The sequence below is a fragment of the Salvelinus namaycush genome, chromosome 21 (genome assembly GCF_016432855.1).
Source record: "Salvelinus namaycush isolate Seneca chromosome 21, SaNama_1.0, whole genome shotgun sequence".
Classification (NCBI taxonomy): Eukaryota; Metazoa; Chordata; class Actinopteri; order Salmoniformes; family Salmonidae; genus Salvelinus; species Salvelinus namaycush.
In genome coordinates, this window is record NC_052327.1 from 17,377,290 (window position 1) to 17,404,961 (window position 27,672).

Below are 27,672 nucleotides of genomic sequence, written 5' to 3' on the forward strand. Positions count from 1 at the left end.
TTGATTGTTTTTTATAAGATATGTTTAATGCTAGCTAGCACCTAACCTTGGCTCCTTGCTGCATTCGCATAACAGGTAGTCAGCCTGCCACGCAGTCTCCTCGTGGAGTGCAATGTAATCGGCCATGATCGGTGTCCAAAAATGCAGATTACCGATTATGAAAACTTGAAATCGGCCCTAATTAATCGTCCATTCCGATTAAATCAGTCAACCTCATATATATATATAAAAAATTTCTGGCCGTGGACTCTACAAGGTGTCGAAAGTAGTGATGCACCGATATGACATTTTTGGCTGATACCGATGTTTTCCTTGCTAAAAAACATACCGATGTAATTTTTAAAAATGAGCGCCATTCTAGTACAGTTAAATAGTTCACACACACACACACAAACATGGACGCAGCGGTCTAAGGCACTGCATCTCAGTGCAAGAGGCTTCACTACAGTCCCTGGTTCGAATCCAGGCTGTGTCACATCCGGCCGTGATTGGGAGTCCATAGGGTGGAGCACAATTGGCCCAGCGTCATCCGGGCTGTCATTGTAAATAACAATTAGTTCTTAACTGACTTGCCTAGTTAAATATAGGTTACACACACCATACTGACCAAAGATTTATTTTGTTGGCATTTACGTATGTCCCCATTACCAGTAAAACATAATCAAAACCTATTTCTTTCACTTACTTGCTGTGCTGTTTCGTTGTTCATTTTTCAGTTGTTTCATTCTCAACCAGGATTTCTATGGAACGCCGTTTGGGTCTTTGCGTGTCAAATAACACTGTTTGTCGTGTCAAATAACACTGTTTGACCAATCAGGACCTGAATATGACGGCACGTCATAATTTAACGCGTTCATATTTATTTTGCGTAGCTATTACACATTGATTACACTATCACTCGTATTTCATATATCACAACAATTCTTCGACACGTATACTATGATGCTGGTAAAGTTGTCTCTTGCACCTACAGTGCTGGTCATAAAAAAAGCTAGCTAGCTCATGGATGCGAACAATGTTCTTCCCCATAAACATAGCAAAACATCTGTTTCTGTAGCTATAGTTAGCTAGCTAACTATATAGCTAGGTGTCATCATCTAAAATAACCCTGATTTTATAAGACAGTTCTTATTTGATTAATGGTGGTCGGACCCATCTATGTGAAGCTAGCCACAATAAGGATTGGCCACAATAGTGGACTTTGAGGATAGCCTTCAAAAAAAAAAGTATGGCATTATTCTACTATTTGTATTCATTTGTATCACTGTCAATTACATTTTTTTTTTTTTGAAGGCAAATTCCACTATTGTGCCTAATCCTTATTGTGGCTAGCTTCACAGCACATAACCCGGTCCCATTGAGCCTCACTAGCCAGATGAAGCTAGCTGGCTGCTTATAACGTTAGCTTTGGGTAACAGGGTTAAGTAGCTGGCTAGCTATTGTTTTCATAAACTGAAGTTCAATTTCAATAGGTGGACAACAAGTGGCAACCCAGCTAACACTTAAGGATTCCTAAATTATTTTCTAAGAATAAAGAAAATGACTGCAGTTTCTACTGGTCGTTGTTTTCAGGCTGGTTGCATTAGTGCTAGCTAGGTACCAAGCTAAAGCTAGCTACCCCAGAAGTTGCGGTCAAACAAATTATGCTTTATTACCAACGCGGTATTGTAAACACGTCGTTCGTAGCCGGTGTTTGCTTATTTGCAGACTTATTTGTACAGCTTTGAGAGTGCTACTGTATCTTTTTTGACACGCAAAGACACAAACGGCATCCATAGTGTGTATGTTGTGAATCTAATATCAGTGACGCTATTACTGTGTAACTCCTGTAGGGAAACATCTGAAAAATAGTACATTTGGTAGTGTGTACCGGTGCTCGACCAGTCGGCGAAAGCCAACATGACCCATGACAGAGAATGGTTGATTGTCAAGGGCAAGGAATTCCCTTATCTTGGCTTTAATGGATTTCACCTTTGAGTTGTCTCGCTGAAATGTTCTTACTCTTTCAAATGACTGCTCGACTTGTTGACTGCTCGATCCACACAGCAGACATTGTGGGCTAGGTTAGGAATGCTGTGTTGCACGTGTAGCGCAAAATTACACGTGCCGTCATTACGTCATGTACCTATGTTATATAGGTATGCACAGTAGCTTTGACATCGGTATTTAAAATGGGCGTTAAACTAGACATCGGGCCGATACCGATGTTGGCATTTTTATCTAATATTGGCCAATCCGATATGTTCAACGATTTATATCCTGCATCCCTAGTCGAAAGCGTTCCACAGGGTTGCTGGTCCACGTTGACTCCCATGCTTCCCACAGTTGTCAAGTTGGCTGGATGTCCTTTGGGTGGTGGACCATTCTTGATACACACGGGAAACTTGAGCGTGAGAAACCCAGCAGCGCTGTAGTTCATGACACAAACCGGTGCACCTGGCACCTACTACCATACCCCGTTCAAAGGCACCTAAATCTTTTGTCTTGACCATTCACAATCCGAATGGCACACACACAATCAATGTCTTAAGGCTTAAAAGTCTATATTTAACCTTTCTCCTCCCCTTCATCTACACTGATTGAAGTGGATTTAACAAGTGACATCAGTAAGGGATCATAGCTTTCACCTGGATTCACCTGGTCCATCTATGTCATGGAAAGAGCAGGTTCTTAATGTTATGTATACTCGGTGTACGTGCTCCTTGTAACAAAGGTCAGCTTAGCCCTGCCCATGTAATAGAGAACTAAGATCAATACATTTGAAGTTCGTATTCAGTTTTGAATGAGTCACAATGTTTAGCGTACTTATATACTTCCCCTTTCTGTAATACACATGATTTCCAGTGTTCTAATTGTGACATTCAAGGTCGTGCGGGTTGATGGTCACTAGTTATATATATTTCTCATATTTGTGCATCTCTCCTTTCATGAAGGATTCGATACGCATCTAGATACTTGTGCTCCGATACGATACATTAACGATACGTTATATTTTGAAACTATTGGGTGCGATTCAGCTGGATTAGGGGAACGAATTGATGCATTTCAGTAAGATTTGATGGACTGCCATACCCTGTTCACTTGTCTCTTATCTTGCCCATTCACCCTCTGAAGGGCACTCACACAATCCATGTCTCAATTGTCTCAAGGCTTAACAATCCTTTATCCTGTCTCCTCCCCTTCATCTACATTGATTGAAGTGGATTTAACTAGGGACAGGATAAAGGGATCATGGCAGTCACTTGGAGTCACCTGGTCAGTCTGTCATGGAAAGAGCAAGTGTTCTTAATATTTTGTACACTCAGTGTGTAAGCTATATACTGTATTTAGCTGCCATTTATAAACGTTTTCATATAACCTAACAATGAGGGGGAATAAGTCTGCTTGAGGATAAATTCAAACTTGAGACTCGCCTGGTCTCCTGAAGTCCTCATTGCTGCTTCTCTCTCTCTTTTCTCTTTCTTTCTGTGTGTCTGTGCTTCTCTTTTTTTCTAAGTAGAGGCCTATAGTAGCTAGTGTATGCGACTTTGTTGCCCTGTATTTTTGTGTGAAAATGTTTTCACCACGCACTGTCAGTCCAGGTTATAGGCCCGATTTTTGTTTTCTATGCTGATTTGCCAATCCGGAGAGCCTTTCCTGAGACATTGTGCATTATATGTCCATTGTGCTGCACACAATTTAAACGTAGTCTTGAATGATGCATGCCAGTATACCAGAGAGAAGGGACTGCGAACACACAACTCAAACAACGTTTCAACAGTATGAACTAAATCACTAACCACTTTTTTTGTTCAAGGTCTGTTTTCGGCTAAAGATGAGTCTGTTTGCGTCTGCCAATTTATTGTCTATCTACTATCAAGACGATCTGTACCCAGAGCTTCCTATACAGTTAATCTCCTTCTGTAACATGTTGAGGCTGGCAATTAAGGAGAATGAGAGGCTCAATTAAAGACATTGCAGAACTGCTGTATTTGAAGCACCCCTTCCTTCTGTCCAGTTTCCCTGATGTTGCTACGGCAATCAAGCTGTTTTTACCATCCCTGTAACTGTCGCTTCTGCGGTGAGAGATTGTTTTCTAAACTAAAACTTATAATGAACTACTTAAGAAGCATTAGGCTCTCGGTCTGATATGCGCTTTTGAACATCTGAGGTAACTCCACTCATTGCACTGGCGCCGTCGTGGCCTTGCCCTTGACCATGGCATTTGTTCACCGATATCCCCTTACTTTCAATTAGTGTTTTTTAAACAATATATTTTTCAATGCCTGAGGCACTTTTTCAGTCACACTTAGCTTCCTACTACATATGGAAACGTCAATTATCTATATAATTTTGTGGGAATTATTGATATAGATAATTATTGATATATTAATATAATTTTTATATGTTAAAACAGCTTTCCATAAAGTCACAACCTTTTTGTTTTGACTTCCTACAAGCCTCTCTGGCTGGTGTTTTAGAACATTTGATGCTGTCCGATTAGTATATAAGGGCTTGTCCCCAGATTAGGGCTGACCCCAATTAGTCGACTGGTTGATTGTTTGGTCGTTAAATTAAATTGAAGGGGGAAAAAATAGAAAAAAAATTGGCCGATTAATCGGTATCGGCTTTTTTTGGTCCTCGCATAATCGGTATCTACGTTAAAATCTAAATCGGTCGACCTCTAATATATATAAACAAAAGCATGTGGACAACCCTTCAAATTTGTGGATTCTGCTATTTCAGCCACAGCCGTTGCTGACAGGTATATAAAATTGAGCACACAGCCATGCAATCTCCATAGACAAACATTGGCAGTAGAATGGCCTTACTGAAGAGCTCAGTGACTTTCAACGTGGCACCATCATAGGATGCCACCTTTCCAACAAGTCAAATTTCTGCCCTGCTAGCGCTGCCCCGGTCAAACTAAGTGCTGTTATTGTGAAGTGGAAGCGTCTAGGAGCAACAATGGCTCAGCCGCGAAGTGGTAGGCCACACAAGCTCACAGAACGGAACCGCCGAGTGCTGAAGCATGTAAAAATTGTCTGTCCTTGGTTTCAACACGCACTACTGAGTTCAAAACTGCCTCGAAGCAACGTCAGCACAAGAACTGTTCGTCGGGAGCTTACTGAAATGGGTTTCCATGGCCGAGCAGCTGCACACAAGCCTAAGATCACCATGCGCAATGCCAAGCGTCGGCTGTAATGGTGTAAAGCTTGCGGTCATTGGACTCTGGAACAGTGGAAACGCATTCTCTGGAGTGATCAATCACACTTCATCTTGCAGTCCAACGGACAAATCTGGGTTTGGCAGATGCCAAGAAAACGCTACCTGCTTGAATGCTTAGTGCCAACTGTAAAGTTTGGTGGAGGAGGAATAATGGTCTGGAGCTGTTTTTCATAGTTTGGGCTAGCCCCCTTCGTTCAAGTGAAGGGAAATATTAATGCTACAGCATACAATGACATTCTAGATGATTGATTCTGTGCTTCCAACTTTGTGGCACCAGTTTGGGGAAGGCCCTTTCCTGTTTCAGCATGACAATGCCCCCGTGCACAAAGCGAGGTCCAAACAAAAATGTTTGTCGAGATCGGTGTGGAAGAACTTGATTGGCCTGCATGGAGCCCTGACCTCAACCCCATCGAACATCTTTGGGATGAATTGGAACGCCCATTGCGATCCAGGCCTAATCACTCAAAATCAGTGCCCGACCTCAATGCTGTGTTCGCTGAATGGAACCAAGTCCCGGCAGAAATATTCCAACATCTAGTGGAAAGCATTCACAGAAGAGAGGAGGCTGTTATAGCAGCAGGGGGGGGGGGGGGGGGCAACTCTATATTAATGCCTATGATTTTGGATTGAGTTGTTCGACGAGCAGATGTCCACATACATTTGGTCATGTAGTGGAAGTTGAAAAATGTAGGAGCACAAGTAAAATATTTTGGGTAAAAATCCTTTTTTGGTAGTAATGGTGCAAGTATGACGATCATGAATCTGCGCTCAGTGTATTCTCCATGGCACTCAGGGGCCGTGGTAGAGTGAAGTAACCATTTCAACAATTATCTAGCCAATTTTGTTTTGACCTCAGAAACCATGAAAGCAGTGCACGCCTGCACAGGTGCCTATTTTGAGCTTCTGTGAATTTGAGAATGGACCAGTTTTTTTAGGTTTTATCAAGCTGAGAGGAAAATATCTGTCCACTTAATTCACACTCAAAGAAGAGCCATGGGCTGAGAGCCAAGGTAGCAGAACTAGAATTAACCTCGCTCTGCACAAAACTATAGTGTGAAATGAAATGTCATCAACACATTTCCTACAGTGATTAAGGCTAGACGTCAACGTTTAGGCCTATTTGCTGTAAACAAAACAGCAGTTGTCAGAATGAATGAAAAGCTATTTCATTAAAGGACCAATAATATCATTTGGGGATTTTTCTTTAAAACAAAACTATAAGCTTACAATGCATGTTTAGCTATATTGAGACTATAAATAGCCATGAAACTCTTCAACCTGAGAAACATTGCCAAAATGCTTCAAATTCCACCAGAAAAGCTTTTTCAACAACACAGAACTCAAGAGGACCTTCAAAACTCAGAATTAAACGAACCAAGCCATGAGTCCTGAAAGTAAAGTCACACTGCCATGGCCTCCTCCCTACTCTGTGAATTGACAAAGTAAACAATAGATACTAATTCTGTAGATATACTCTAGTCTAGTCTAACAATCAAGGAAAACAAACCAAAAAGCTGATTACTCTCAGACCACTGCTGGTACTAGCCCCTTGAGCTAACAGGACCATTGCCTTGAGACTCAGGCTGCAAACACCTGATTAGGATAGACTGGCCCCTCACCACATATTACTGTAGTGATTGACTTTCCCTGTCCCAAGCCTAACCATAACCATTGGCTGGAAGCTTAAAAAAGGTCACTGGATCTACACTTAAGATCTAACAATCTCCTATCCTTACTCTGAACAGGACATTGCTGGCGAAATGTACATATAGGATGACAAATGTGTTAGACCAGGAATGGACATGACTCACAACAGATCATTAGAAGATCAAGCTAGCCATTGCTAGTTTAACAAAGGTCAACATAGTTAGCGTGGCACATCTGTAGGTATTAACGTTACAGTAGCTGCCTAGCTAGTTTGCTAAACTTATGACTTTAATAACGTTACCATGGTCCTAAATGGCTGGTAAAAAAAAGTGGCACTATTTCAGTGGCTATACTTGTCGAATGATGAAGCTCTTAAAGCATATTGAATAATCCATTGCAATCACTTCTATATCATCTTTTTGCAACACAACCAGCGAGATAGTAAATGCTCGCTAAGTAGCCAACTAATAGCTAGCGTCAGCTAGTAGTTAGCTAGCTAACGTTAACTGGATAACGTTATATGCTACCTTGAGTAAAGCCAAGCCAAGGCACACCCAAGTTTTGGTCGGGCCACAATATCGCCCACAATCCAACATACCTCTTTCCTATCCTGGAGGCACTCAAGCACAGCCAGGTTATTGTTCCAGGAATGTTTCGGACAAAGCCTTGTCAAGTCCTCCCGACAAGCCCCCTCTTCCGCCAGCTTCCAGCCGCTAATGCGTCTACGAAGTGGCAGGGCCGCGAGTACTGGAGCTCCGTTTACAGCAGCCGGTACTCCGCCTGGATTTTGAGCCGGGATAACAACACTAACTGGAGGCTTGGCGACTCCATTGATCTGATATTTATCCTCTCGAATGGGATGCACATACAAAAGGATAGACATCAAAAGCAGGAGACGAGGAACACGTCTACAAGCCGCCATCTTCGGATAACTAGCTAGCTAGGATTGCTAGCTGCAAATTACGACTACAGTGATGGGACGTTTTCTTGCATACGTCTGCGTGTGCGTTGTTGGCAATCTCAGTCATAGATCTACATTTTCTAGAGTGAATCTCGAATTGCGGAAACAGATACGGTCCGCTTCGTTACTGTTTCTCTGTAATGCCTTCAAAGACAATGGATCACCATCAATCAGCATTTTACTTGCAATGAATAAACACAGTTGAATATAGTTCGGAATCTAAACCACTAATACATTTTCATTAGCCAACTATGGGATAATCTAGTACTTTTGTTTCTATTATCCCACTCCTGTCAGCTCTTTTGTTTTTGACAAACCCCTGTACTGTTACGGATATTTTACCTATGAAAATATAAACTGATTGATTACTGACCTCTAAAATATAGTTCTATACAGAATACAGACATGGTTGAAAACATCTTATTTAGTGAAAAAAAATGGTTTATGAAAATAACGTTAAACATTGAAACTGAAGATTCACAATCACAAGTCAAGATGAAAAATAACCAATGATTTATATTTTATTACATTACAAATCATACACAAACATTTGTTATAAAATATACACAATTTCCTCTGGAAATAAAATAAGTTAATAAAAAATGAAACATCCAGAAAGATTTTTTTAAATAATATTTTTAATGCAGCTTGCTGATCAGTTGTGCCAATCAGAATCCAGGAAATGTAACAAGCCATTGATGTCCTGATTTTTATTCATGGATCCGTCTCTAAAACCAGAGATGGAACACAACATTGAAAAATTTGTCGGCAGCATGGTTAACTGACAACACTAACTGATCGTCACATGCATCAAAAAACAAGAAAGCAAAATAATTTTTTGATATGTTTTTCTGTGATTCTTAATGTAAACATTTAGGGCAGTAGTGTATCTGTACAGGCACTCCAGTTATCAGTTCCTTCATAACACTGCAGCAGTGTGATGGCTCTCCAGTCCCGCTACTGCAATGCAAACCCAATAAAAGTTTATCTGTAGTGACTTTGGGTAAGAAAAGGCTGTACTAAATGGATTCCATTTATACAGTGCAGCAGCCGTGCTACTCATACATGTTCTATGCTGGTGGTGTCCTCCATAATTCCTCCTCATTCCCACTTGTAAATTTTGAGCATCTTCTCAGTGAGAGAGGCCAGGTAACTGCCCTGGTTCACCTCAAACGGGCAGATGTCCAACACTGGGAGGTCAGCAGACAACTTCTGAATCAGGGTTCCACTCCCTGCATCCCACACCTGGGGAAAAAAGATACCATGATTAGAAACAATGGCTCAATGTGAAGCTCGAGACGTTTGAATGAAATAAAACTTATCCCCCAAATGCCTCAAACCAGAGAGTCAAGCCTCTCACTATTATGGATTTCTTTCAACCACAAAACAGTTGAACCATTTGGGAAGAATCAATATCAACAGTGGAGTAAAGTTCAACTGAGCCTAACTTCTAATAATAAACCAGCCAACCTGGAAAAAGTGCTTGTTTTTGTTGTTGCAGGCTGTCATCCATCCTAGATCAAACAATGGGGTAATACAAAGGCCAGATATCACGTAAAATTGATTTAAGTGGTCAAAGGTCAAATATGGTTAAAATGGTCATAATGGAAATGGTAATAGATTTAGGGAAAATATCCTGAAATTAACTAAAACGGAGTAGATGATCAAACAGACTCAATGCATTAATACACAAAAGCATGTGGAGACGCCTTCAAATTAGTGGATTCGGATATTTCAGCCACACCCGTTGCAGACAGGTATATATAAAAAAAAAGAGCACATAGCCATGCAATCTCCATAGACAAACATTTGCAGTAGAATAGCCTTACTGATGAGCTCAGTGACTTTCAACGTGATACCATCATAGGATGTCACCTTTCCAACAACTCAGTTCATCAAACTTCTGCCCTGCTAGAGCTGCCCCGGTGAACTATAAGTGCTGTTACTGTGAAGTGGAAGAGTCTAGAAGCAACAACTGCTCAAACGCTAAGTGGTAGGCCACACAAGCTCACAGAATGGGACCACCAAGTGCTGAAGCGTAAAAATAGTCTGCCCTGAGATGCAACACTCACTACTGTGTTCCAAACTGCCTCTGGAAGCAACGTCAGCAAAATAACTGTTCGTCGGGCGCTTCTTGTAATGGGTTTCCATGGCCGTGCAGCCGCACTCAAGCCTAAGATCACCATGCGCAATTCCAAGCGTCGGCTGGAGTGGTGTAAAGCTCACCGCCATTGGAATCTGGGGCAGTAGAAACACATTCTCTGGAGTGATGAATCGCACTTCACCATCTGGCAGTCCAAAGGACAAATCTGGGTTTGAATGCATGTGGAGTTTGGTGGTGGAGAAATAATGGTCTGGGGCTGATTTTCATGGTTCGGGCTAGGCCCCTTTGTATGATGTAGAGTTTAAGACTATGACAATCTAGATGATTCTGTGCTTCCAACTTTGTGGCAACAGTTTGGGGAAGGCCCTTTCCTGTTTCAACATGATAATGCCCACGTGCACAAAGCAAGGTCCATACAGAAAGGGTTTGTCGAGCTCAGTATGGAAGAACTTGACTGGCCTGCAGAGGTCTGACCTCAACCTTATCAAACACCTTTGGGATGAATTGGAATGCCAACTGTGAGCCAGGCCTAATCGCCCAACATCAGTGCCTGCCCTGACCTAACTAATACTCGTGGCTGAATGGAATTAAGTCCTGCAGCAATGTTCCAACATCTAGTGGAAAGCCTTCCCAGAAGAGTGGAGGCAATTATAGCAGCAAAGGGGGGACCAACTCCATATTAATGCCAATGATTTCGGATTGAGATGTTCCGCGAGCAAGCGTCCACATACTTTTGGCCATGAAATAACAAATAGCCAACATTTTACAAACACACAACAAACATCTCTCCAATGTTGTGCACAAATTTGTTTACGTCTGTTAGTGAGCATTTCTCCTTTACCAAGATAATCAATCCACCTGACAGGTGTGGCATATCAGGAAGCTAATTAAACAGCATGTTCATTACACAGGTGCACGCACCTTGTACTGGGGACAATAACATGCCACTAAAATGTAGTTTTGGAACTAAAACAATACCACAGATGTTTCAAGTTGAGGTAGAGTGCAATTTTCATGGTGACTGCAGGAATGTCCATCAGAGCTGTTGCCAAATAATTTTAAGATAATTTCTCTATCATAAGCCACTTCCAACGTCGTTTTAGAGAATTTGGCAGTACGTCCAACCTTTCTCACAACCGCGGACCAGGTGTATGGCGTCGTGCAGGCGAGCAGTTTGATGTCAACATTGTGAACAGAGTGCACCATGGTGGCGGTGGGGTTATGGTATGGGCAGGCACAAGCTACGGACAACAGACAGAGATACTGTGACGAGATCCTGAGGCCCATTGTTGTGCCATTCATCCGCAGCCATCAACTCATGTTTCAGCATGGCCCCAGGATCTATACATAATTCCTGGAAGCTGAAAATGTCCCAGTTCTTCAATGGCCTGCATACTCACCAGACATGACACCCATTGAGCATGTTTGGAGATGCTCTGGATCAATAGCGTGTTCCAGTTCAAACCAAATCCAGCAACTTCACACAGCCATTGAAGAGGAGTGGGACAACATTAAAGGCCACAATCAAAAGCCTGATCAACTCTATGCGAAGGACATGTGTCACACTGCATGAACCAAATGGTGGTCAAACCAGATACTAACTGGTTCTGATCCACGACCCTACCCTTTAGTTTTTTTTAAGTATATGTGACCAACAGATGCATATCTGTACTCCCAGTCATGTGAAATCCATAGATTAAGGCCTAATGCATTTATTTAAATTGACAGAGTTAAAAATAAAAATAAATGACCTAAAAAATAAAAATCGTAGAAATTGTTGCATGTTGCATTTATATTAGTTTCCTGTAATTGAACATTCAGATGTGTTCAGTTACAGTTGTGGTCTGTAGCGCCACTTAAGACCAATCTCAGATGATGTAGACCCTCTCAGAAAACTGCAGGAGACCCCATTGACCCAGGAGAATATTACCTCGTAAGATTCAGACTTTCTGGGCCAGAGAAATTGAAACTGTAATGGCATTTTTAAGTGGTAAAAAGTACAAGCAGACAAAAAGGATGGATGGTTGCAGATTCTATCCAAATTTACTGAGCAAGTCAATACAAACTTAAATCATACTTAGACTATGGAATAAACATATGTATAGTTGCTTTTGGTATAATTATTATCCTCAAAGCCATGCATATAAACAGATAAAGCATACAGCATGTCCCATCATATTGGTCAAACTTGGGCATTAGCAAACCAAAATAATTCTCAGACAGTATAGATTCCCACTAACTACTCCCAATCTTCTCAGAGAGACACTTCTGAACAATAAGCACATCATCTTGTGAGGATCAGACTGGGGCAGAGATATTGGGACTGAGGGGTCATGTGTAAATGCAGTCAAAGTTTAAATTTTTTGGGATAATGATGAATCTCAACCATATTAACTGAATAAAGTAAAAATACACACACAAAATTGCAACCATGCCAGTGGCTCACCATGGTGGAGTTGGTGGCCTCGTCCCCGGCACACACCAGAGTGGAGCCCTCCCCGGCCGGGCTTCTGAACACGGCATTCTTGGTGAGCAGCTTGCAGGAGGAGCCAGCACTGAATGTCTGGACTGGGTAGCAGGAACACGAGGGTTCCTGAGCCGCGTCCTGCTGGGGAGTCCTGTTCAGCTCCATCAGAACACAGCGCAGCGATGGCTTGGAGCGCCCTGGACGGGATCAAAACACAGAGACTGTCAGTCTAAATACGAGCGCTAGTGGTCACCTACCCTGGTCCTGGAGAGCTAATGGGGAGTACAGGCTTTTGTTACAGCCCAGCACAAGCTAAAACAAAACACCTGCTTTGGGATATTAGAATTAATCCAGCAAACAGAGAGATGCCAGGACAACAAAGACCCAGTACTAAGTACTAAGCAGACAAATATGCCTATACATCTTATTACATATACAGTACCAGTCTAAAGTTTGAACACCTACTCATTCAAGGGTTTTTATTTTTACTATTTTCTTCATTGTAGAATAATAGTGAAAGACATTAAAACTATGAAGTAACATACGGAATCATGTAGTAACCCCCAAAAAATATAGGAATTTTATATTTGAGATTCTTCAAAGTAGCCACCCCTTGCCTTGATGACAGCTTTGCACACTCTTGGCATTCACTCAACCAGCTTCACCTGGAATGCTTTTCCAACAGTCTTGAAGGAGTTCCCACATATGCTGAGCACTTGTTGGCTGCTTTTCCTTCACTATGCGATCATCTATGATGATCGCTACTCTGCGTCTCAAAGACGCGGTGGTTGGAACCCAAAATCTCAAATTTGGACAAAAATGGACATTAGACCGGTGGAAAGATTTCCACCGGTCTAATGTCCATTACTCGTGTTTCTTGGCCCAAGCAAGTCTCTCCTTCTTATTGGTGTCCTTACTGATACACACAGCCTCCACTGAACAGTTGATGTTGAGATGTGTCTTAACTGAACTCTGAAGCATTTATTTGGGCTACAATTTCTGAGGCTTGTAACTCTAATGAACTCATCTTCCTTCAAGATTGTTGGAAAAGCATTCCAGGTGAAGCTGATTGAGAGAATGCCAAGAGTGTGCAAAGCTGTCATCAAGGCAAAGGGTGGCTATATGAAAATCTCACACACTTTTTTGGTTACCAGATAATTCCATGTGTTATTTCATAGTCTTGATATTTTTACTTTTTTATGCTTTGTAGAAAAATAAAGAAAAACCCTTGAATGAGTAAGTGTTCTAAAACTTTTGACCGGTAGTGAGTGAGACAAACGAAGCAAAAAAAGAAACGTCCCTTTTTCAGGACCCTGTCTTTCAAAGACAATTAGTAAAACAAATCCATATACTCCATATACTTCACAGATCTTCATTGTAAGGGGTTTAAACACGGTTTTCCATGCTTGTTCAATGAACCATAAACAATTAATGAACATGCACCTGTGGAACGGTCATTACATTAAGGTCACAGTTATAAAAACTAAGGACACTAAAGAGGACTTTCTTCTGACTCTGAAAAACACCAAAAGAAAGATGCCCAGGGTCCCTGCTCATCTGCGTGAACGTGCCTTAGGCATGCTACAATGAGGCATGAGGACTGCAGATGTGGCCAGGGCAATAAATTGCAATGTCCGTACTGTGAGACGCCTAAGACAGCACTACAGGGAGACAGGACGGACAGCTGATCGTCCTCGCAATGGCAGACCACGTGTAACAACACCTGCACAGGATCGGTACATCCGAACATCACACCTGCGGGACAGGTACAGGATGGAAACAACAACTGCCCGAGTTACACAAGGAACACACAATCCCTCCATCAGTGCTCAGACTGTGTGCGATAGGCTGAGCGAGGCTGGACTGAGGGCTTGTAGGCCTGTTGTAAGGCAGCGGTTTTGTCTCACCAGAGGTGATGGTCAGATTCGCGTTTATCATCGAAGGATTGAGCGTTACACCGAGGCCTGTATTCTGGAGCAGGGTTGATTTGGAGGTGGAGGGTTCATCATGGTCTGGAGCGGTGTGTCACAGCATCATAGTACCTAGCTTGATGTCATTGCAGGCAATCAACGCTGTGCATTACAGGGAAGACATCCTCCTCCCTCATGTGGTACCCTTCCTGCAGGCTCATCCTGACATGACCCTCCAGCATGACAATGCCACCAGCCATACTGCTCGTTCTGTGCATGATTTCCTGCAAGACAGGAATGTCAGTGTTCTGCCATGGCCAGCGAAGAGCCCGGATCTCAATCCCATTGAGCACATCTGGTACCTGTTGGATCAGAGGGTGAGGGCTAGGGCCATTCCCCCCAGAAATGTCCGGGAACTTGCAGGTGCCTTGGTGGAAAAGTGGGGTAACACATCACAACAAGAACTGGAAAGTCTGGTGCAGTCCATGAGGAGGAGATGCACTGCTGTACTTAATGCAGCTGGTGGCCACACCAGATAAGGACTGTTCCTTTTGATTTTGACCCCCCCCCCCCCCCCTGTGTAAAATAACTTGATTTCTACTGATGGGTACACGTTTTTAGAGCTGATCGGATGAGTAAAAGAAGAGGGGTTTCAATTTATGTTAAATCTCATTTTAACACCTCTGAAATTCTCTCGATTTCCAAAGACAAACCTTTTGAATTGCTTGCGGTTAAAGTATATAAGGACTCCCACATCACTGTAGTCTGCTGCTACAGACCGCCCTCGGCTTCGGGAGAAGCAGCTTAACTCTCTTTCTGATGTTCTGCACAAGCTAAATGACACTGAATTTATTATTTTAAGAGATTTGAACTGGGACATGCTTACATATGTATTGGACTCTTTTAAAGAACTGTGTGACTCCCTGAATCTCGCTCAATTAATTAATGTGCCAAAAAGACCAAATCCCAGAGCACCTAACAAATCATTGGACATTATTCTAACGAATACCCCTCACAAATACACATCGACTGGGATATTCTGAAATGATGTCAGTGATCACTGTGCAATTGCTTGTGTTAGAAATACGAAAAAAATTACCAAAGCCAAACCCCGTTATATTTTTCAAAGACATTTCAGACAGTTTGATGAGCAAGCATTCTTACATGATCTGTACCATCATATTGACAGAGTATGTCTGATTCCTGATGTTGACAATGCCTGGGACTATTTTTATATGAAATTTGTGTCCATTTGTGATAAGCATGCCCCTGTGAAGAAATTTAGAATCAGTGGAAGGTACAATACCTGGTTTTCAGATAACTTGGCAGAATTAATTAGAAAGAGAAATATATACAGTTGAAGTCGGAAGTTTACATACACCTTAGCCAAATACGTTTAAACTCAGTTTCACAATTCCTGACATTTAATCCAAGCAAAAATGCCCTGTCTTAGGTCAGTTAGTATCACCACTTTATTTTAAGAATGTGAAATGTCAGAATAAGAGAAAATGTCTTTTTTCAGCTTATATTTCTTTCATTACATTTCATACAGAAGTTTTCATACACTCAATTAGTATTTGGTAGCATTGCTTAACTTGGGTCAAACATTTCAGGTAGCCTTCCACAAGCTCCCCACAATAAGTTCTGTGAATTTTGTCCCATTCCTCCTGACAATGCTGGTGTAACTGAGTCAGGTTAGTAGGCCACCTTGCACGCACACACTTTCAGTTCTGGCCACAAATGTTCTATAGGATTGAGGTCAGGGCTTTGTGATGGCCACTCCAATACCTTGACTATTGTCCTTAAGCCATTTTGCCACAACTTTGGAAGTATGCTTGGGGATTATTGTCCATTTGGAAGACCCATTTGCGACCAAGTTTTAACTTCCTAACTGGTGTCTTGAGGTGTTGCTTCAATATATCCAATATATCCACATAAATTCCCTTCCTCATGATGCCATCTATTTTGTGAAGTTCACCAGTCCCTCCTGCAGAAAAAGCACCCCCACAACATGATGCTGCCACTCCCGTGCTTCACGGTTGGGATGGTGTTCTTCAGCTTGCAAGCTTCCCCCTTTTTCCTCCAAACATAATGGTCATTATGGCCAAACAGTTCTATTTTTCTTTCATCAGACCTGAGGACATTTCTCCAAAAAGTACAATCTTTGTCCCCATGTGCAGTTGAAAACCGTAGTCTGGCTTTTTTATGGCGTGATTGGAGCAGTGGCTTCTTCCTTAATGAGCGGCCTTTCAGGTTATGTCGATATTGGACTCGTTTTACTGTGGATATAGATACTTTTGTACCTGTTTCCTCCAGCATCTTCACAAGGTCCTTTGCTGTTGTTCTGGGATTGATTTGCACTTTTCACACCAAAGTACATTCATCTCTAGGAGACAGAACGCATCTCCTTCCTGAGCAGTATGATGGCTGTGTGGTCCCATGGTGTTTATACTTGCGTACTACTGTTTGTACAGATGAACGTGGTACCTTCAGGCATTTGTAAATTGCTCCCAAGGATGAACCAGACTTGTGGAGGTCTACAATTTGTTTTCTGAGGTCTTCGCTGATTTCTTTTGATTTTCCTATGATGTCAAGCAAAGAGGCACTGAGTTTGAAGGTAGGCCTTGAAATACATCCACAGGTACACCACCAATTGACTCAAATTATGTCAATTAGGGCCTCCCGGGTGGCGCAGTGGTCTAGGGCACTGCATCGCAGCGCTAGCTGTGCCACCAGAGTCTCTGGGTTCGCGCCCAGGCTCTGTCGCAGCCGGCCGCGTCCGGGAGGTCCGTGGGGCGACGCACAATTGGCCTGGCGTCGTCCGGGTTAGGCCGGTAGGGATATCCTTTTCTCATCGCGCTCCAGCGACTCCTGTGGCGGGCCGGGCGCAGTGCGCGCTAACCGAGGGGGCCAGGTGCACGGTGTTTCCTCCGACACATTGGTGCGGCTGGCTTCCGGGTTGGAGGCGCGCTGTGTTAAGAAGCAGTGCGGCTTGGTTGGGTTGTGCTTCGGAGGACGCATGGCTTTCGACCTTCGTCTCTCCCGAGCCCGTACGGGAGTTGTAGCGACGAGACAAGATAGTAATTACTAGCGATTGGATACCACGAAAATTGGGGAGAAAAGGGGGTAAAAAAAAAAAGTCAATTAGCCTGTCAGAAGCTTCTAAAGCCATGACATAATTTTCTGGAATTTTCCAAGCTGTTTAAAAGGCACAGTCAACTTAGTGCATGTAAACTTCTGACCCACTGGAATTGTGATAGTGAATTATAAGTGAAATAATCTTTCTATAACTCTGTTTGTGGATTTATCAAAGGCCTTTGATTCAGTTGACCATGAATTGTTGCTAGCTAGACTCAGAAACATTGGTCTCAGTGAAGGGGCAGCAAATATGCAGATGATACAGTCATATATTAATGTGCTCCTTCTCTGGTTCAGGCTGTTGAAGAACTCCAGACTGCTTTTTAGTCACTGCAGGCCTCTCAATGTTCTCAAACTGATCTTGAATGTACAAAAAACTAAAATCATGACCTTTACCAGAGCTAGAACTCTGCCAGAGAAGGTTAGCATTGTCACATCTGGTGCCTTAACCACTGGAAAAGTGTCATCTACAAACACTTAGGTATTTGGTTGATGACAAGTTGTCCTTTAAAGTTCATGTGGATAATCTTGTGACAAAGCTTAAATTGAGTTTTTATTTTTGTAATAAGGTTTGCTTCCCGCTTATGGATAGAAATAATCTTGATCAGGCCACTTTTCTCTCTGTAATTGATTATGGTGACTTGTTGTATATGCATGCAGCCTCCACTGTCTTACAGAGACTGGACACTTTTTATCATGCATCTTTGCACTTTATTACAAATGCCAAGTCACTCACCCACCATTGCACCTTTCACCAAATGGTAGGTCGGACATCAGTTTATATGCACAGAAAGACACATTTGTATGTGTTCATCTACAAAGCCCGTTTGGTTAAACTCCCTCTTTACCTCTGTAGTCTGGTCTCCTACACCACCAGCAGTTACAATACCCGGTCTGCTAGGTGGTTACTACTTAAATCCCCAGGACATTCACAGTATTAGGCAAGACTGCCTTCTCTTCTTGTGCACCAGAGGCATGGAATAGTCTACAATCCATGCTTCATCTAGATATGTTAGTGCCACTGAATGAATTTAAAATATTGATGGGAGACTGTTACGGAGGAGTGTAAATGCTTTTTTTAGGCTGGATCATGTTGTATGTTTTAATTATGTAATGTATTAATTGTTGCTGCCTTCTTGGCCAGGTATCCCTTGAAAGAAAAAGACTCTGGGTCTCAATGGGCTTTTCCTGGTAAAAAAATAAATATATATATATATCACACCACCATTCAAATTTTGGGGTCACTTAGAAATTTCCTGGTTTTTGAAAAAAAAGCAAATGTTTTGTCCATTAAAATAATATAAAATTGATCAGAAATACAATGTCGACATTGTTAATGTTGAAAATGACTATTGTAGTTGGAAAAGGCAGATGTATTTTTATGGAATATCTACATAGGTGTACAGAGGCCCATTATCAGCAATCGTTACTCCTGTTTTCCAATAGCACGTTGTGTTAGCTAATCCAAGTTCATAATTTTAAAAGGCTAATTGATCATTAGAAAACCCTTCAGCAATTTTGTTGGCACAGCTGAAAACTGTTGTTCTGATAAAAGAAGCAATAAACTGGACTTAGACTACTTGAGTATCTGGAGCATCAGCATTTGTGGCTTTGATTACAGGCTAAAAATGGCCAGAAACAAAGATTTTTCTTCTGAAACTCGTCAGTCTATTCTTGTTCTGAGAAATGAAGGCTATTCCATGCGAGAAATTGCCAAGAAACTGAAGATCTCATACAACGCTGTGTACTACTCCCTTCACAGAACTGCGCAAACCAGAATAAAAAGAGTGGGGGGCCCCGGTGCACAACTGAGCAAGATGACAAGCACATTAGTGTTTAGTTTGAGAAACAGATGCCTCAAGTCCTCAACCGACAGCTTCATTAAATAGTACCTGCAAAACACCAGCTTCAACATCAACAGTGAAGAGGCGACTCCAGGATGCTGGCCTTCTAGGCAGAGTTCCTCTGTCTAGTGTGTGTTTGCCCATCTTAATCTTTTATTTTTATTGGCCAGTCTGAGATATGGCTTTTTCTTCGCACTCTGCCTAGATGGCCAGCATCCCAGAGTCACCTCTTCACTGTTGACGTTGAGACTGGTATTTTGCGGGTACTATTTCATGAACCTGCCAGTTGAGGACTTGTGAGGAGTCTAGTGTCTAGTTTGAGAAACAATGTACTTGTCCTCCTGCTCAGTTATGCACAAGGGCCTCCCACTCCTCTTTCTATTCTGGTTAGAGCAAGTTTGCGCTGTTCTATGAAGGGAGTAGTACACAGCGTTGTACGAGATCTTCAGTTTCTTGGCAATTTCTCGCATGGAATAGCCTTAATTTCTCAGAACAAGAATAGACTGACGAGTTTCAGAAGAAAGATCTTTGTTTCTGGCCATTTTGAGCCTGTAATCGAACTCACAAATTCTGATGATCCAGATACTCAACTAGTCTAAAGAAGGGCAGTTATTTTGCTTCTTTTATCAGGACAACAGTGTTCAGCTGTGCTAACATAATTGCCAAAGGTTTTTCTAATGATCAATTAGCCTTTTAAAATGATAAACTTGGATTAGCTAACACAACGTGCCATTGGAAAACAGGAGTGATGGTTGCTGATAATGCGCCTCTGTACTCCTATGTAGATATTCCATAGAAAATCAGCTGCAATAGTCATTTACAACATTAATGTCTACACAGTATTTCTGATCAATTTGATGTTATTTTAAAATGGACAAAAAAATGTATAATTTGCTTTTCTTCCAAAAACAAGGACATTTCTAAGTGACCCCAAACTTTTGAACGGTAGTGTATAGACACACACACTTATTTAGGCCCTTCATTGCCCCTCATAGTCCTCCCCAGGATGGTATAGTCTCACCTGGTCTGTAGGTGACCAAACAGTGTCTGCTCTCTGGCTGCACCTGGATGTCTGTGCAGCCTCCTGTCTCCAGGGGCAACATGTGGGGTCTGTAGGTGGTCCCGTCTACTTGCTCCCAGAAGCAGCCCCCATCCAGAGAGCCTGCGATGAGGCCACCACATGGGAACGAGCTGGAGGCGGCGCGAGGCACATAGGACAGGGATGCCACGGGACACCTGGGAGAAGCCAGAGGTCATGGTTGGTGCCTGTGGTTTTAAAATCACACTGCATTCTAAAGTTGTATAACATATTATAATACACTATGTGAATTACATTTCACACACACACCATATAAATTAATATTCATTCCACCATCTTTGAAAATGAATAACAAAACAAATAAAATACAAAATCTAAGCCCAGAAATGTACCTGGTCAGATCCTGTTGTGAAGAAGGTAAAACTCTGGGCCCTACCTAGGTTATATTGACAGGTGTAGTTCAAACTGTGGTGTCGCATACAGACTAGATAACCTTTGCCCCCTGGCCTGGCTGTCAGACTGACCTGGAACGTAGCGGCTGTAGCTCCTGGACATGTGTGCTGGTGTCCCTGGTGTCATACACCAGCACGGAGCCGTTACTGAGACCAGCGTACACATAGTTGTTGTTGTCCAGGCACCAGCAGCAGCTCCACACTGGTTTACCTGTGTTGTAGGTCTGCACCACTGTGTTGGTCATTAGACTGCAGGAGAATAATGATACAGTTAGGATATTAGATTTAGAAGGGAAAATACTGTCCTAATTAACCATCAAGGGTTTAGTTATCAATATTAGGTCTGAATGGTTCTTGCAACTCAGAAAAGTTCAATGCTCTTCTCCATAAGAGCCTGGGGCTATGAAGTCAACTCCATTCTGGAACACACTGTCCTGATAAATCTCTCTGCTTGGACACAGACTATCTGGTTACCTGGTGAGTTTTATGGTGTTGTCCAGGGCAGCGGAGAGCAGGAGACTGTCGGCCTGTCTGTTGAAGGCTAGGCCTCTGATCTGTTTAACATGGATGGGAATGTACTGGCAGGCCTTCAGATTCACCGTGCTCACCTTCTTCACACCGCAGCCTGGCAGGTAGACACAGAGGGAGGAGGGGGAAGAGAGAGCAAAGGTAGAGAAATTATTACAAGAGGTAGCAAATACTTCCCTTTGATATTTTCACATCTATACAATCTGTGCAAAAAAACAAACGTTCACAGCTATTTTGTACTGAAAGCGTATCAAAGCTTATCAAAGGTCTTACCGGGCACCAGGGTAGTGTGTGGGGAGGGCTGAGAGGCCAGCAGGCAGCTGAGGGGTTCACAGTAGGACAGCACCCTGCATCCCCCCACCTGGGACACCAGCACGGCCTTGGAGAAGACATAGTGGCCCCCCTGGGTACTGTCCTGTCTCTGAAAGGGCCCAGAGAGAGAAGCCCCTGAGCTCTGTGAGGGCCCACAGCCAGGCTGGGCCATCAGCGTCTTCAGCTCCTGACAGAGGTAGAAGGAAGAAAAAAAAGTGACCCACCTGCACTGTTCAATACAAATGGAAGTCAAGTCAAGAATAGCAGATACAGTATGTGATCAGAAAAACATTGAAAGTCAGCATACAATCATCATAGTGGATTTAGGGGTAGATTAATCTCAATGATTAGGGCTCGGTATTCTAGTCCACCTGATAAATGGATGGGAGACTGGGGGATGACCGGTAAAGCAATGGGAATAAAGTACCTGTAGCTGCTTATGCAATTTCCCACATTCGTCTGTCATCACCTGCAGTTGTAGTCGGCACTGCGCTGACTCCAGATCAGCCTTTCTACGCAGTGAATGCTCTTGCTCCAGTGACCTGCACACAACAACACATTCAGACACACTCACTCTCAACAGCTCCCTCCCTACAGTAGTGAATCAGGTCAGATTCATGCCAATATCAGCAGTTCAGGAAAAAAAACTAAAGACGTGAGCAGCTACTTCACCTCTTCATACTCTCCTGCTCGGTGTTGTCCAGAGCCCTCAGGTTGCGCGCGTACAGGAGGACGATATCGGTGCGCTTGGCCTTCTTGTTGCACTGCAGACATACAGCAGAAGATCATTACAAGAGCCAGACGGAGTCTGATGTGACGCCTTCACGTCACTGTCTGCGTATTAAGTCAATTGTTTTTTGGGGGTAATATTTTATGGCGGTATTTTCTCTGATTTAAGTAATTCAGAGGGGATTTCTTAAGTTTTGACTCATTTTTGAATGCTTGAGGAAGCTGCGCCTCCAGCACAGATTCCACCTGGTGCCAGTCACTACAGTGGAAGTAGGAGCTCGTTTTTTCCCCCTTAGGATGGAATAGATTTTCCTTTCTTTCGAGTGCAGACCTTTTTAATTTTCCTGTTCATAGTGGAACCAGGAGCAATTCCAGTCCTCTCCCCCCAGACATACCAAGGCTGACAGACAGACATGAAGACACTGACCTGGGGACACTTGGCTCCCTGGCCCTGGCCCTTCACCCAGCGGTCGATGCAGGTGTAGCCAAAGAGATGTCCGCAGCGCAGGGTGGCCAGCTGATGCTCCCCTGACGTGGTCCAGGGCTCAAAGCAGATGGAGCAGGTCTCCCCTTCCCCCTCATCCCCCTGGGACAATCGAAGGGCCGGTGCACTGGAGGCTAGTGGGTCTGATACAACCTAGAGGGGACAGAGAGATGATGCATGACATTTCTGACAGTGCATGGGAATACATTAAAATGGCACACAATGCTACTAGAGAAACTGCACTAACGAGCTAATCATCACCAGCTGCATTAGTACTGCAGTGCATCTCCTCCTCATGGACTGTACCAGATTAGCCAGTTCTTGCGGTGAGATGTTACCCCACTCTTCCACCAAGGCACCTGCAAGTTCCCGGACATTTCTGGGGGGAACGGCCCTAGCCCTCAACCTCCGATCCAACAGGTCCCAGACGTGCTCAATAGGATTGAGATCCGGGCTCTTCGCTGGTCATGGAAGAACACTGACATTCCAGTCTTGCAGGAAATCACACACAGAACGAGCAGTATGGCTGGTGGCATTGTCATGCTGGAGGATCATGTACTCCTGCTCCAGAGTACAGGCCTCGGTTTAATGCTCATTCCTTCGACGATAAACGCGAATCCGACCATCACCCCTGGTGAGACAAAACCGCGACTCGTCAGTGAAGAGCAGTGGTCCAGCGACGGTGGGTTTGTGCCCATAGGCGACGTTGTTGCCGGCGATGTCTGGTGAGGACCTGCCTTACAACAGTCCTACAAGCCCTCAGTTCAGCCTCTCAGCCTATTGCGGACAGTCTGAGCACTGATGGAGGGATTGTGCATTCCTGGTGTAACTCGGGCAGTTGTTGTTGCCATCCTGTACCTGTCCCGCAGGTGTGATGTTCGGATGTACCGATCCTGTGCAGGTGTTGTTACACGTGGTCTGCCACTGCGAGGACGATCAGCTGTCCATCCTGTCTCCCTGTTGCACTGTCTTAGGCGTCTCACAGTACAGACATTGCAATTTATTGCCCTGGCCACATCTGCAGTCCTCACGCCTCCTTGCAGCATGCCTAAGGCACGTTCACACAGATGAGCAGGGACCCTGGGCATCTTTCTTTTGGTGTAGAAAGGCCTCTTTAGTGTCCTTAGTTTTCATAACTGTGACCTTAATTGCCTACCGTCTGTAAGCTGTTAGTGTCTTAACGACCGTTCCACAGGTGCATGGTCATTAATTGTTTATGGTTCATTGAACAAGCATGGAAACAGTGTTTAAACCCTTTACAATGAAGATCTGTGAAGTTATTTGGATTTTTACAAATTATCTTTCAAAGACAGGGTCCTGAAAAAGTGTAGGCCTATCACTGGCAATGAATGTGGTCTTACCTCAGGATTCACTTGATTTCCAGTCACAGTCCTCGCAGCCTCTGTGGTTGCATTAGAATCTATACACAGGATGGCATGGTGAGATTAACTCTTTATTGGTTACAGTGGAAAATGGCTATGTATTGATCAGACTTGAGCTTGGTTTACCTGAAGAATAAAGGCCTTCGGGTGGCGTAACTGGAGGGTTTGGACGAGGGCTGGAGGGAACGGCCGAATTGGGAGGGTCTGCTGCTGGCCCCAGGGGATCTGCCTCATCCTCCGACTCGCTCAGCTCTGTCGTACTTCCAGAGTCGCCCTCGGCCTGGTTGGCTGCAGGGACTCGCAGCAGGAAATCCAGGAAGCTGCTAGCACGAGCAGCGGTCTGGGTGGAGTAGTGCTCCCTGAGGCCTGGCCTTTAACCACACAGAAACAATACAGGTACAATCAATGGGTATAACATGGGGTGAAATAGGTTCTCAATGAAGCATACAATTATGTCTCCAGTATGGATACACAGTTTACAGGGAATCCAGTCCAACCATAACTACCTGGATCTCCGCTGCCTCAGGGTGGCTGCTGTGGTGACCCTGGGCTCAATATGACCCTCCCTTCTGATCCTGGATCCAACTTGACCCTCCACTCTGGCTCTGTTCTGACTGAACGCCCAGGTGTTCGGGAGCCGTGGTGGGTCACAGGGAGCTGCGTCTGCCTCGTCCTCTGTTTCACTGCCAGAGTCAGGGATGACAATAGGGAGATCTACCTGGTCTGCCACAACATCTGGCTCTGGTTCCCTACTGGGGCCCCCCAGCTGCAAGTCCACCTCCATCGCCTCCATCACCTCCATCTCACAACCTATGGGTGGGGGGCTAAAAATTAATTGCCTTCAATAGGCAGGATAACCTGAGATGTTTACAAATGATTTCCCTCTTGACTTCAGTGTTCTCAGACACTAGCGTAGCCAAAGGTTTTAATTGCAAGCAAACGTGAGTACAGTGAACCAATTCTGACTGAAGCCACAAAGGGTGACAACAAAAATCAGGTTATGTAACTTGCATGCAATGCTAACTTTTGCTATAAATGCCTCATGGCTTAGTTTAACTGCCGTACCCCATCAGAACCCAAAATATAAGGATGTTTTACTCCAATGTTTGTAAAGAAACGTCATAGCCTCATAACAAGGTTAAAACATCCATAACTCGGTCTATGAATTTGAGCGTGATTACTTTTTACCAAAACAGTGGCGGGGATTCGCTTTGTTATTGTTAAACTGCAGATTGGCCGTTTTAAGGTAAAAGTTAGGTGACAATAGACATAGCTAACTGGTAGCTAATTAGCTAACAATTATAACGTTAGTTAGCTAGCCACGTGCCATTGCTAACTACGTAGCGAACTATATAGCTAGTTACCGTGCCATAGCCGGCTGCTAGCTACACAGGCTGTGCGAAACAAGACTCGGAACAGGATTACGGATGCAGGTTTTGGAACTGGCAAGTAGCCAACGTTACATTGAGAGACTAGCTGAAGTCAACTCCATGGTGAACGAAGTTTACATTGGCAGAAGCCAAAGCAAAGGCCGCTCTGCTAGCTAGCTACAGTAACGTTAGCTACTTGAAGCAGCTAGCTGAAGTACATTAACAACTTGATTATTTGGTGACAGTCTCGAACGTGATCAATGAAATAACGTTACCACATGGTTTTCATAACTATATACTTTTTTGGAAATAGCCTAAATTAGCTAGAATGATAACGTTAGCTAGCTCACCGCAGATCAGTCTCTGCTGCTGGCAGTGTTGACAAATATTTGTATAACTAAACCATCCATTGCTTTTTCTTATGTAACGTTAGGGTTTATCGGCGGTTGGAATCCATAGTGCATTACATTACCAACACATACTGTACTGGAGTGTGGGCCAGAGACAGGGAGAAACTAAATCCTACCTGCCAGCCTAGTTGCTCTTAAAAAAATATAACATATGAGACTATATCTAATTACGTTCTACAATATACTATTTAATTTGCTGTGTCCCCTGATCTCTCATTATACCTCAGCCTCTCTCTTTCCCTCTGATACTGCCCACACTGTAGCTATATATGCGCCACGGTCTCTGCTTTCTGGCAATAATCACACTTTCCTATCACATGTAAAGTCTTAATCAACCGACTGTGTCCCACCCGTAATCTTGTAAAAAAAATAGCCTCTTCTGTCACATCCTCTCGTCCTCCCCGACTTCTCTGTACCTAAAATAAATACATGTCTGCCCTTAGTATCTCTATTCCACTGCTCCTGCCATCTCTGCACCATCACTGTCCATATCAGGCTTTTGCCTTGCTCATTGAAACTACAACATCAATATCCCTGTTTAAATTAGTTGCATGGGCAGTGTAGCATCTCACATCTACTTCTTACCTTGAAATATTGCGTGTGACCAAAACTATCCTTGCCAGTGTAAAACTTCGTGGGTTACCATGAAAATAGTTCAACTACATTGCTTTTAACTTGAACAGTAAAACATTTGGTGTAATAATCTGATCGCAGTCATAGTTTCTTTGCTATCCCCATTGTCTTTTTTTTCTTCTGTGGGTTATATGGCGGACAACAACCCCAAAAATTGTATTGCCGCCACCAACTGGACGGGTTGAAAAACCAAAACAAGGTAAAAAGAAAGGCCATATGTGATAGGGAAACAAATTTAATCGACCCAAATTATTGTAATCAGATTACAGATACTTTTTAAAAAACTAGATGATTACTTTGAGGATTACTTTTAAATTCAGAAAGGATGTTTGTGGGAAAAAAATATTTGATACTTCTCGGTTTTCTCAATGACATTCAAATCAACATTGAAAAAAGGCACAAGTTTAAGTTTGTTCCACTTGAGCGAGTCTGACCACAAGTCAGAGACCACTATGATGACACACCAAATGGGTTTGATGGATTGCAGAAAAAGAGTAGGAATAGGCTTTTGTAGGCTTTCAGTCTAAACTATGTCTTCCAATTGTGTGACTGCTGTCGGCATCCAAAGATTATCCAGCTGTGGTGTAGTCTTGCGGCGATACGGATATCATTTATTATTGATATCTACACAGCGCATTGATGTGAATCACACTTTTTTTTGTACTGTTAAAGATCTACTACTCACCCTTGACCCATCTTCCTCTACTTTCTTCACTACTCTAACCCTGGAAACCTCAACCTGCCTCTCTCGCACGGGACATTTCTGATCCCCAGCCCCATGGGCACCCTTACAATTACCACATACCACTACTTTCCCCAATGCTACACATTCCCTTGTCCCATGCCCTTCTGCACACTTCTCACACCTAGGAACCTCCCTCCTACACACTGCTGCCACATGCCCATAAGCTTGACATCTGTAACAACATAATGTATTCAGCACAAAAGCTCATACAGGTTAACTTTATTATATCCTAACATCACTTTCCTTACTTTATTCGGACAGTATTCGGCATGTGTCCGAAAGTGATTGATGACCTCTTTTATGTGTCAC

General features: G+C 43.3%; 2 protein-coding genes across 2 annotated transcripts in view; both read right to left on the reverse strand.

Annotated features, from left to right (window-relative positions):
* LOC120066139 (Golgi apparatus protein 1-like) overlaps positions 1–7,822 on the reverse strand; it is a 50,298-nt gene extending 42,476 nt beyond the window's left edge. Inside the window, exon 1 of the mRNA XM_039017281.1 lies at positions 7,454–7,822. Within this exon, the coding sequence (XP_038873209.1) occupies positions 7,454–7,777 (324 nt within the window). The 5' untranslated portion in view covers positions 7,778–7,822. The remainder of the gene's footprint in view (positions 1–7,453) is intronic.
* Positions 7,823–8,342: 520 nt separating this feature from the next.
* LOC120066141 (E3 ubiquitin-protein ligase RFWD3-like) lies at positions 8,343–26,736 on the reverse strand. The gene is made up of 13 exons (XM_039017282.1): positions 26,571–26,736; positions 24,712–25,015; positions 24,332–24,576; positions 24,185–24,243; positions 22,767–22,976; positions 22,283–22,374; positions 22,038–22,152; positions 21,572–21,797; positions 21,245–21,395; positions 20,843–21,019; positions 20,301–20,515; positions 12,367–12,584; positions 8,343–9,061 (listed from the first exon to the last, which is right to left on the reverse strand). The coding sequence occupies exons 2-13, from the start codon at positions 25,005–25,007 to the stop codon at positions 8,918–8,920; spliced, it is 2,148 nt and encodes a 715-aa protein (XP_038873210.1). The 5' UTR covers positions 25,008–25,015; positions 26,571–26,736; the 3' UTR covers positions 8,343–8,917.
* Positions 26,737–27,672: the final 936 nt, after the last annotated feature.